Source organism: Zeus faber, assembly GCF_960531495.2.
Source record: "Zeus faber genome assembly, chromosome: 2".
NCBI classification, from domain to species: Eukaryota; Metazoa; Chordata; class Actinopteri; order Zeiformes; family Zeidae; genus Zeus; species Zeus faber.
Genome location: NC_137189.1, coordinates 19160926 through 19173488, shown reverse-complemented (window position 1 = coordinate 19173488; position 12563 = coordinate 19160926). Strand labels below are relative to the sequence as shown.

Here is a 12563-nt window from a genome sequence, read left to right as displayed (position 1 = left end):
TCTTGTAAATGAGTTGAACTTTCGATCATTTTGCTGGGGACCCTCTCGAAGGACCCATAATGTGAAATGAAAAACTGAAAGGTTCCAGCAGGGAGTGATGATGATCTGGCATGGAGTGGGTGTCCAGGTCAAGGTGTGCCTCAGTGAAAGGCATGAGTGACATAGTGCAGCCTGCTATAAAAAAAACCACTAAAAATCAAATCAAATCAAAGAGTTGAAGGTGATCAGCCTGTAGGAGGTGGGGGTGTTACACCGGTCCTCTGAGCGGCTTCTGCGCACACAGAGATCGGATCGGATCGGATCGGATCTGGGGGTGGGAGAAGGGGGAGGCGCCCGTGCAGCTGTGGCGGCGGCGGCTGGAATGACTTTGCCCTGAACTGAACAATTAACGCCGACGAGCACTGATTGGTCTCACCCACCGAGCGGCTGCGGAGAGAGCGACGACGCAGGTGCGCCCCCCCCCCCCCGTCCGTCCGTCCAGCGCTTCCTTCCTTCCCTCCCCTCTCCTCGTTCCTGTCTCGCAAAGCCGCCGCCGGACGGGGAAGAACCCGCAGGACGAGAGTGTGAGAGTGTGAAGCTTCACCAAGTGCGGTTTCTGGTGTTGTTTTTGCGCATGACGCCATGGGAACCGAGCCGTCGGTGACAGACACGTTGAACGGACGCGTCGTCGGATTTGGATTTGGGGAATCGCTGAATTGATCGGAGACGTTATCAGAGGAGGTTTTTTTTTTTTTTTTTTGCCCCCCACCCCCCCGGCGTCGTCGTACTGGATCTCTGATCCGCTCGGACATGAGCACCGCATCCCGACCTTGCTCCGTGTGAAGGTGCGGGTAGCTCCCGGTTCTCTCGGTGCCAACCCCCCCCCAACCCCCCCACCCGCACCCCTCCCAGCCCCCTCTCCTCCCCTTCCCCATCCTCCTCCAAGGACGAACAGCATGGACCGGGACCCGCAGGACGACACCATGGGCGCCTCCAAAAAGACGATCGTCGCCAAGATCTTCAAAGTTCGCAAGAGGAGGGAGATGCTTTTCGTGCAAGTGTGCTTCGTCTGCAGCGTGCTGTTCGCGGCGTGGGGCATGTCCACCCTGCTGACCAGGACAGGTGAGTGGGAGTGGGTGGTACACGGAGGACACGATTCTGCAGTGCAACCCCGCACGGAAGCCTACATCGTGTGTGTTTAATACACAAAATCACCCAATGAACTGTGACACACTGATCTGCAATAGTGCACGGGGATAAAACCATTGATCGGCACGAGATGCGGGCCGTTTACAGCGTGCGTGCCCAACAATGCGCTGTGTGTGTGTGTGTGTGTGTGCGCACGTCATTGCTTGCATTCTGACCCATTCCAATCGGGCTCACAGAGTCAGATGTACCTGTTATCGGCAATATAGGTCACACCGTCACAGGACGATTTGAATGTTCTTTGCTTTCTCGAGCGCGCGCCTGGTTGTCCGTGTTGCCGCAGTGTGCGCACAGTGTCAAACGGTGCGTTGTTGTTGTTTTTTTGTTTGTTTTTTACGTCACGCACGTTATTTAGCCGAAATATAACAATTGGGGCTTGATTTCGTTTCCGTCGCGGTGTTCTGACCATTATTTATTATTATTATTGCGCCAGGCGCATCATCGGTCACACACGCGTCGGAGCGCGTCTCGAGAGAGAGAGAGAGACACACACACCAACACACACACACACACACACACACACACACACACACACACACACACACACACCGGATCACCTTAATCACGCTGAGGCGTCTCGACGTCACGCGTTCGGTGTTCCGCTTGCGTGTGAGCAGAGGCCTGCATGCGCGATCGTTCGCCTGGGGAACTCTGGCAGATGCATTATTCACCGAGGTGTTCCACTGTGTGTGTGTGTGTGTGTGTGTGTGTGTGTCCAAACTATCACCCCCGTGCACGTGCGGACACTTGGCGTGCAGAGCATCCCCACTCACTCCCACTCCCACATGATGTTACATAATCTCGCGTCCCAGAGCTGGCACAGTTCACCTTGACGGGTTGCCCGGTGGAGGAGAGATTTGACCTATCTGACATCCAGCTTAGATGGTGTGGTCTTTTTTTGGGGGGGACTAACCAGGCCTGCCCAACCAGGCCTGCCCTGCAGTGGCACAATAGAATATTCAGTTTGCCTCGCATGAATATTGCAGCAGCATTTTGGATTTTTATACTACAGGGAGATTTGCTACTGGATGGACTTGTAGTGGCCATTCAGGGACAGTGAGGAGAAGGACTCAATCTGCTTGGTCCTCACGGTGCTTTTAACCCCCGATCCCTAAACCCAAGACCCCAGTGAGGGATCTGTGTCCATCTGCATCCACTTAGGCTCCTATGGGGCTGAAATCGGACGTCAGTCCTTACACTATGGCCTGTATGTCTCTGTGAATTATGTATTGGGGAGGGAGAGTTTTTATTAATTACATACAAAAAAAAAACAAGAGGCTTAAAAGATTATTCTGGAATGATATCATACAGGCGACAGCAAATCTCTTATCTGCAATGTCAGGCTCTGGAAACCAAACTAAGCTCCCACCGGCCGGTAATGGCCCCTTGTCTTTTTATCTAATCAAGTTTGCATGCATCGCACGGTTGGTGTCGCCACGTGGCGTGCTTGTGTCAGACAGCGTGCCATTTGAATTTCCATCTATGGTTGACTGCTCATCCCATAGGAGGTCCTCACGGAGATGTGGGACTGGCCGCTCCCTATAATGGGATCCTCCTAAGGAGAGCTGACATGCCCTCGAATGTCTGCACAAGAACAAGTATATATCATGTCAGGATAGAAAATGTGTGTCCCCTGTTTGAAGCCCACTTGATTAGCATCACCCATGGTGACAGCATCTCAGTAATGATGGGTGGGGCATGGCATTTTTATCCTGGTTGGAGGAGGTAACTGGTGGGGCTGGGGAAACAGGTGTTTATGCAAGTAGGGCAGGGCCAAGGTTTCACAGGAGGCTGGTCGGGAGGTGCGTGATGGGTGCAGTTGGCCAGGTCGGACGAGGGAGGTCCCGTCCCCCCCCCCCCCTCCCCGTCCCCCCCGTCCAGTGAGATTGTGTGCTTGTGGCAGAAACTGATGGACGACCTTGGTTCATCTCCCCATTGACCTGATTGGGTTGTGCAGGAGGATGACATTACCAGAGTGCCACCGCGTTCCTCTCCCCCCCCCCCCCCCCCTTGTATCTTCTGCTGGTGGTTGACTCCTAGCTTTTATGAGGCCAATTTATTTCCCCTGCTCTGAGGCAGTCAAGGTGCTTTTTGTCCCCCCCCCCCCATTGCAGTCACTGTAATCTGCCAAAGCACTGCAGTTATCACAGTTTTCTCCCTGATCTCCGCAGCACAGACGTACTACATGCTGTAGCAAATCTTAAAGAAGGGCAGAATTTCCACATCTAAGGCATAAAAAAAATAGAAATTCAAAGGCACCACATCATAAAGGTATTTTGGTGCCAGGAGGATGAGCGAGTACAATTTCTGCAACTCCTAATTGGAGGTGTCCACACAAGTGTAGCGGTTGGACCGTTTGTTAATTCGAAGAGTCATCAGAATGTGGAGGGACATTAAAACTAGTGGATTAAAAGAAACCATTTACTGTTGCAGTACAAAAAAAACAAAAAAACAGCTGAGAGTAGTGTGAGCGACTGATGGAGGAAGGGGGCAGGGGGATGTCGGATGGACCTCGGTATTGGAGAGTGGAGGGAAGCTGGTGCCCCGTGCGCTTGTCCAGATTCTGTCTGTCCCCAGCAATTATGCTAGTTTTGGCATGACTAATTTAAAATGGCAATGTTGCTCGACATCGGTTTCCTGCTTGGACCAAGTTGGGGGGAGAACCTGGATAGAAAGGTATATAATATACTTTTTAATAAAGTATGTTGGCAGCCCAGCACACTTAATATTATTGCACTTCTTCTTAATATTAGTTATAGGCAAATCTCGGCGCGCTACTCCTCTCGCAATTTCCGAGCCACATACACACAAAACAAACGTCTCGATCCCGCGGGTCTGCTCTCATTTGGTGGAATGTTTCGGCCCAGGGTCTACGAAATATTCCAGTATTTGTGCCAAAACTTTGCCCAAGGCGTCTCCTCTGGGAAACTTGGAAATTTCAGCTTAGAAATTTCGCCATTTAGACACATTTCTAACTTGCTACAGTTTTGCAAGCACACACACTTGTTATACTTCAAAATGTAAGTCATTTCCCGCCCCAACCACAATACGAATATTTAGCCGATAGAAGTGAAAGTATTTGAGCAGGTGCACATTTTGCCAGAGGTTTCTTAAAAAGTGGAGGGCGGCAAATCAATTCTGTCACATATTGGATGAATTCCTTCTATAAGCTCAGCAGCTACAGTGTCTACTGGCTCCTAAACTCTCCGAGCACTAACATACACACAGGGCCAGCACACTTTTGCAATTTCTCCGGTAATCTAGACGAGTCTAGTTTTGTTTTCATATAGTGACTTGGGATGTAGAAATAGAAAAATGCAAGTGATGAACGACGCTCAAACTCTTAGAACTTCTTGATGCTTGTACTGTAAGCCCTTGTCTTTTCACAAGTTTTGATTCATTGGGTGGGATGGATTCAGCCTTTCCACGCGACGGGCTGCTAAGCTGCAGGCTTCACTCATGCAGTGACCTTCCCACAATCACGCTTATTATCTAATCGTGTTTTGAATAGGTGAGTGGTTCTCATTGGATGACACGGTGATACGTTTTCCTTTCCTGGTATGATACAAAATCATAAATCATTTCATCATCAAAAATCATACTAAAAATCCTCCAGTATCCACTGCATACAATCTAATATTTCTTTTTTTTTGAATTTATCATCTACTGTGATTTAAATTAGCATTTTTTTTATTTATTTTTTTATTGATGCACTTCACTTAAGATGGTCATTTAAAACCATGCGCAAACATTTTTCGATATGCATCACCAATAACATGGCTTGTACAAAACCACAGTCTTGATTTTCAGTTCAAACACGGTCATACACAAAAAAAAACATATCACAAAGTGCAACTTTGTGTAAAAATTGAGCGTTTAAAACTGAAAATATATGGAATACCGTTATCACATGTACTTTACTTCTCTCCCATTATATGGCAATGGTGGGGAAAAAAAAAGAAGAATATTGTTAGACATTTATTTATTTGCCGGTGTCTGCCTGTTTGGATCTGTGCCAGCTCCATTTAAATGTCCTAACTTATGCGTCCAGTAAGTAAGTTTAGGATTCTTCAACCTCTTCTCTTTTGGAGAAGTAATTATTTTACCCTTTGTGAAGAATTGTCCTTGACATTGTTTATGGATCGAATTGGATTCTAGTTGTTTCATGTCATTGAAGGTTCATCGGTCTGGATTTAGAAAGAGCTGATTTTCTCCATTCACTGTAGAAAATCCCTTGAGGAAAATGATCCACGCAATGAATCTTCCCCCCGCTGAGTAATTTCCTCCAGCGTGTAAATCCGACAGATCTTTTCTCGCATTTGTCACACGGTGCCTTGTCAATTTACTGCTGCGAAACTTGCCCCGTATTGCTGTTATGTATCGTTTTACATAACAGCCTTTAGGCCTTCAGCTGTTGTCTTATCAGGGAGACTCAGAAGCAGTTTAGTTGAGTTTCAATAATTGAATGTGAATGTCTGTGGTTTCTGATTTTTATTTTTATTTTTTTTGCTAATTATTTATTGCGCCCAAAATCTTTCGAAAAAGGGAAACTTGTAAGGGAGTGAGAACTTGCAACCTTGTTTTGGGGGATTAACGTAAGATTTTTAAACGATGATGTGCTTTAAACAAGTTTGTTCGACCGATAAATATATATAAAATGTCTCATGTTTTTGGTTATTGTGATATAGCTAAATGTTGCCTTGAAAGCTGTATTACAGGAGATTAATGCAAGTTTCTGAACGTCATTAACTGTTCTGATCAATTCCTCTATCCGCTTGGTTAGAATATCCACAATACTAATGATTGATTCTCAAATACTCCTTGTGTGCTAATATCTTTATAAAAAGCCCCAATAGCCATCCCCAAATTGCGTTAAATTATCAGTATCAATACATTAAATATAGTGGCATCTGGCCGTTAAATATAGTATGATTGATTTTTTTAAAAGGCTGAATTATGAAAAGTTCTGCCTCTATACAGATGCCGGAAGGGGTATTGCAACATTTCCACGTAGTATCAAATAAATCAAGTGCCCCCACCCTTCCAGTGTGTGTATGATATGTATTAGACAGGAAAAAAAAAAATAAAATCCTTTCAAGGTACAGTGATACTAAATGTCAATCTGCTGTCGCAGGTCACGGGATGCTGGTCGAGGGCCATCCGGAGGACCACGAACGCTGGGGGAGACGGCTTATGGCCTCGACGCCGGGCAACGAAACAGAGTCGAAGAACTGCACAGCGCCAGGTAGGCAACAAGGGAGAGGGAAAACCAAAAAAAAAAAACAATTCCATAGAAAAGACATTTGTTGACTTTTTAATGTAGCACCTAGGTGAAGATTTCATGAGGGACGCAGGGGCTATGTCCCCTTAATATTTAGAACATGTGTGTTTGTCCCCCCAATAAAAACATTAAAGAAGCAGAGGACTTTTATTTAGAAGAAAAAACCCAAAACAAAACGCTATAAAGTTACTCATAGACGCAACGATGCCTCCAACATGGGCAGCTGTTTTTACTTCAGCACTGGGCCTTTCTTTTTACTCCCATGGTGTATGTTTTCCAGGATTATGTGGAGGTTTTAACAAGGTCTCATTCTTGAATTGATTTGACCAATGTTTTAATCGGCTATGGCCGTGTGGGTTAGTTTGTTTTCAGTCGAATTCAATAACATAGTTGAGCGCTACATGATTCCTGAAAATCAACCCAAAAACCCCTATGTGTGACATGTTTTGAATGCGCAGAAAGTTTTGAACATGCGCAAAAATCTTGCTGACACATACAGTCCAGGGGTTTATAAATGAATTAAAATGAATGAATTTATCATTGCCGCGTATAAGGTAGGTGCCGCATGCACATTTAAAGAGTTTACTTCCCCAAACAAAAGAGGACAGAGTAAATCATGTCTGTGTAGATTGAGCAGGGATAATAATAAATAAGAAAAATTGATCCACAGGGAATAAATGAAAGCAATACAGAATGCCTGAGAGCCTTACCGCTTTATATTCCATTATATTTTGAATTGTCACCATGTGCTTGAATTGCGAATGAGCCCCGTGAATGAACCCGCCATATATTGATGCAGAAAAATTCACCAGAATACAGGAAATGAAGTGTTTGACGCTCAATTTTATGGGGGACGACCCCCAGACTCCCCTGCTTAATGTGTCGCCCACAATGTTCACGTCACTGAGGCGGCCCATGTGACCGATGATGCATGTGATGATGATCAGAAGCTTGCCATTGAGCTTGTGTAAAAATAAGAACAAATTATGTGCACGTTTGTCGTCGGTGGTAAATATCGGGTTAAATCGCTCAAATACATTTCCGTCTCACTTCTGATGCGGAACGTATATATTATTTTACTGACTCAATTAGAACCCCTTGCATTATAATAAGTACTGGGGGGGGGGGCTATTAAACATGCCACGTTTTTTATTATTTTAGAGCACCCTGGGTACACCTGATTGTCCACGTCAGGGTCGTAGACTGCTGATTTGAATTGATGTCGTCGTGTCATGAAAGCCGTTGACACTCGTTTTAGTTGAATCCACTGAGACATTGCGTTTGGGAGGCGCCTCGACTGAGCGTGCCTTGAAAGGTTATTTAATTTTAGATCCGGCATCGTTGGGCTATGCCGCGGCTGAAAGGACATAATAATTTTTGGAACATCGCAAATGGGAGCGACGCGGTTATTTTTGTCCGGTCGCCAAGTCAACACCGGATCAATCCGTGAGGAGTAGAGTAGAGTGGAATGGCCGTGGCTCGTTTGTCTTATTTGTTTGACTTATGTCATGGGTTTCCTTTAATCTGTAGTGGTATTTTATTCATTTTTTACTTTTCCCCAGGGTTTGACTTGTAGGTAGTTGGGTAGTGATAGCTCTGTATCGCTGTTGAATTAAGTTGGTTGAATTACTCTAAATATGTTTTTTTATTCACTTTCATTCTCTTCGTGTGTGTGTGTGTGTGTGTGTGTGTGTGGCCCCAGACAGATCTCTAAAATTACCCAGATAACAAATGCATTGATTACATACATTAACTCCCATAGCCTCACTGTGGTGTGATATCCGTTACTATGCAGCCTCTTATTGTGATCTTGATGAAAAGAGTCCAGCAGGAACACTCCCGAGGCTATTTTTTATTTTGGGATTTTTAATTTCATGACCCCCCCAACTCCTGTAATCAAAATGTTTGTGCTGGTGGCACTATAAAGGTATTTGTAAAATTCCATAGTAGTCCGACGAAGGGATTACAGCCTTTCCATTAAAAGTGGCTGACCCAGTGAGTTTACACCAAGGCTAAAATCCCTCCGTGACTTCACTCCTTTTTATTAGAATCAAGGAGAAACGACTGCGTCAGACAAAGCAATCTGCGAAAGGAGGTCTCGTTAAAACCACGGGCCGATCGAGTGCGAGTTGTCCACAAAGCGGACGCTGGCGCTTTAATTTGGGTGGTGAGGCGGCTCCAGTATCTCATGCGCTCAGCGTTTTTGTGCTCGGCGGGGCACCCACTGGGTGACACCGGGAGAACAAATGCCCGGAAAGGTAATCTTGGGCGCTATATTTAGCATGTTTCGGGTTAACACAATTGGCCCGCAGAAGAAAAACACTCTTTTCTTCATTACTGGCCACGGCAGGGGGTGGAGGCCTTCGTGGGCCGAGTGAAATCAGACGCCGGTGTCCACTAATGATTTAATTTTTTTTTTTTTTTTTTACACAAGAGCAGTTGATTTATTCCTCAGCCAAAGCTAATATTGGGGGGGTGTGGGTTTCTTCACCTAACATGTATATGTCTTTGCCTTTTTTGTGCCCTACAGACTTAAATGTACAAATGTACAGGTGTTAAGTTAGAAAGAAGCCTTTATATCTACGTAGGGAGTGGATACGTTTCATGGAGGAGTTGCATGCATGTTGCACCGCCATGTTTCTACAGTAGCCCAGAATGGGGGGGGAAACCAAACACTCGCTCTAGAGAGGGCCTTTTGCGAGTTTCGCTGCCACCGTCTCTTCCACAGAGGCCGCCATGTTGCACCGCCATGGGGGAGGGGTATTCCTCACCGCTAGATGCCGCTAAATTCTACACACTGCACCTTTTTAATGAGTTGTAACTACCAAGAGTTTTGATCGCTTGAAAGGCTAATTTTTCTTTTATTCATTTTGAGTCCCATTGAAACCAGTGCCATTTGATGAGATTACGCGCTTCAGTCTTGCATCTTTCATTTTACCAAACCCCCTTTTTTTTAATTATTTTAGGTCTTCCCAACAGTAGCACTGTAAAACAACATTGTGGACCTCCTTCCCTCCATTGTAGACTCTGCAGCTAACAGGAGTTGGCCACATGTGTAACTGAATATTTTGTTTATGCGTCATGGACAAAAGTCGCCGTCTCGACTGCATGAGGGCTAAACTTCCTTCTTTTGGTATTTGGGAGTTGAAGGGGTCGATGGATGTCTTTCCACGTTGAGGGGTTTAAAGCGAGGCCTTGTGATAGCATCACACCCGGCAAAAAAAAGTTTTGTTTTTAGTCCTGCATGTGGACCACATCTAAAGCTCTGCTTAATTAGGATGCTGTTGGTGTAAGGCATAGATTAGTCTTCCCACTTTGGTCTCTTTTCCCTTGTTTTTTTCCTCACCTCATTATTTCTCTGCAATGTAAGGAAGCCCCCTTTTTTTTTTTCTGCCTTCACGAGGAGCGTCATGTTTCTTAGTTTTTGTCTTTCGATTTGCACGGCAAATCTTTTATTTGGTCATTCAATCACTTGTGTTATTGCTGCGAGGCGTTGTCGAAGCCCCTTATTTACACTTCTGGTTTATTAGAAGACAGGTTTGCAATCTGTAGAGATGTTTGGATTGCAGGGCTCACCAGAATGGGGGGGGGGTGTCTTTTCTGCAGCTAATTCAGGTCTCGACACAAATGTCTTCCTCGCTGCTTAACTCCGACAGAGTTCAGAGGCTGCGAGAGGAATGATATCTGACTTTACAGAAAAGACTCCCAAGTTTACTCAGGGACACGGAATATTAAATGATACTCCCGTCAGTGTTCTCCGACTTGGTTTTTGTTTTTTTTCCTCTGTCTTTTTTTTCTCCCTCCGCCTTCTTCATCGTCGTCCCCCCGTGTGTATCTGCTGACTGATGCCGGCTCGGAAGCGTGGCGCAAAACTGACGGAGGAGAGACGGAGTGCCACGTTTAATGTTCTGTGGGAGTGATAATCCCCCTCCACCCTGAATAAGGGCAGCTGCTAATACCTTATATCCAGGACTCCCCTTTGATTGGCGTAATTGACTTGTTTGGCGGGGAGTCAAAACGGGCCCCGCTGCAAAGTAGAAGTGAACAACAAAAGTGCAGGTTTTAGCATGGCTTGGTTTGTACAACGTGATAATCCCTCAGGATTTGATTATAGTGGTTTTAGATACGGCATCATACTAATCTGCTCATGGGGAGTGTTTTTTTATTTTTTTCAGTCTCTCCCCCCCCCCCCCCCCACATCTTTTCTTTTAGCTTCATAAGCTGGGGTTGTGTGGAGTGGAGGGTCTGAGTCACTGCGGCCACGAGCTTTAATGTTGCAACTTTGCAGGTGCCAATAGCGTCACAGCAGGAAGCAGGATTTATAAAAAATATATAAAATAAAAGGTAGCTGGGATGGTGGGGTGTGAGCGTTGTGTTTTGGAATGCAGGTTTTTTTTTGTCAACCTACAGGGGAAACACCAGAAGGTTTTGTTTTTTTTTGTTTGTTTTTTTTTAAAGGGAATTACACAAGTGGGGGGGTAGGATTATGATTCTGTTCATAATGGAAACTGACCTTGCTTTGCTTTTCTCCCTCACATGCCAAATGGCGGAACAATGAAGGGAAAGATGGGGGGGCCCCGGGCGTACGGCGCAAATCGTTTTTTCTCCGTTTTACGTGGTCTGACACGCCTGTGACTTTGTCGCAATTGAAAGTGTTACGGGCCAATATTCAGAGGACAAAGCCTATAAATGTGACTTGAATTTGACCTGGCTTTTCTGGCGTCAGGTAGACTGCCACCGTGTTCTGTTGCAAGCAAAAACAACCAAATTATGGCGCATCTAATGAGGCGCCACTCATGCCAATAGAAGAACGACTTCGCCACAGGCTCATTGTTGGGAGCCAGACGTCACACCGGGGGGCTTAATTGTTTTCATGTATCGCCTCCTTCTTTACACGGCCAGATGCATATATTTCACAGCAGCGTCCCCTTTAGGTTATTGAACCAGCAGTCTCCAGCTCCAGCAGCTTTTCCCGTTCCCAGTGTTTCAGTGTTCGTTGTCGTACTCTATCCACTCCCTACACATCCACGCCTGGTGGGACTTCATAATGTACTGTGAAGGCGCACAAGGTGCACCTGTGTCGATGCCCATATAGCCCTGTGCATTAATACGCTCGCATAGCCTTGATGCGACTCTAGCCGCTATAGGTGTGATATTTCGGCACGCATACATGTGGGTCGCATGTGGTGGCAGTGGTGGTGTTTCAGGCTAACTGAGCTGAGTGGATGGGCAGAGAGAAGGCTTCTGGGATGGAATTAGGATTGGGGGATGGGGGCGGTGGAGGCCTTGGACCGTACTTGAAATAGAATGTGCCAACAATAGATAAGTCTCCGGTGGGGGCTCCTTGCAGCAGCATAGAGGGACGGAGGCAAGCCACCGATCGCTGCTCTGCTAAAAGGGACTCTGTTACGTCATCCCCATCCTTGTTTTCGGTGAAAGTGGGGGGCTGATGTCAGTAGCAGACAAGTCGTGGTCTACAATCGTAAGGATATCCATTGAAGCTTGCCAATTATCTAATGGGCTGATTATGACCCGGAGGAGGGAAACGCTCTCCTCCAAACAGTCTCCTGACAAATACACTAAAGTGTCAACTGCCCTGCTAATGACCTGCCTTGCCCATGGGCCAGGGCACAGAGAAGATGGTGGCATTCAGTGTGATAAGTGTATTACATTATTTTATTATTTTGGACCGTGCGTCTCTTCCCACCCACACGCTCTTATGGCTTGTGTTGAGCAGGTTGCTCTAGTGTCGGCAAGTTAAGAGGTCAGGGACTTCAGGGAGACGTTGCGATGTGCTTATGTACCTGTCTGCCAGAAATGACAGGACTGTGGCATCTGGTGCGGGCCGGTGGTATTTTTATGATGCCGCACGTCCATAAAAAAAGCAGTCACGGCGGTATTTACTGTACAGTCAACAGGTATTCTCCCCTACTTACACAGGGCTGATATCGTCGATATATGGGGATTTATACAGGGCTGGGTTTGCAGGGGTTGGGGAATATCCAGAGGTGGAAACTTTCTATGGGAGGTGACAGGAATTGATGGGAATTAACAAGAAGAAAATGCAAATATAGGGGTTGTTTGCACAGGGTGTATT

General features: G+C 46.0%; 1 protein-coding gene across 1 annotated transcript in view; it reads left to right on the top strand.

Moving 5' to 3' along the window:
• Positions 1 to 935: 935 nt before the first annotated feature.
• Positions 936 to 12563, top strand: part of slc24a4b (solute carrier family 24 member 4b) — a gene marked incomplete at both ends in the record, with an annotated part of 31464 nt that continues 19836 nt past the window's right edge. Inside the window, 2 exons of the mRNA XM_080024093.1 lie at positions 936 to 1101; positions 6320 to 6430. Of these exons, the coding sequence (XP_079880219.1) occupies positions 936 to 1101; positions 6320 to 6430 (277 nt within the window). The remainder of the gene's footprint in view (positions 1102 to 6319; positions 6431 to 12563) is intronic.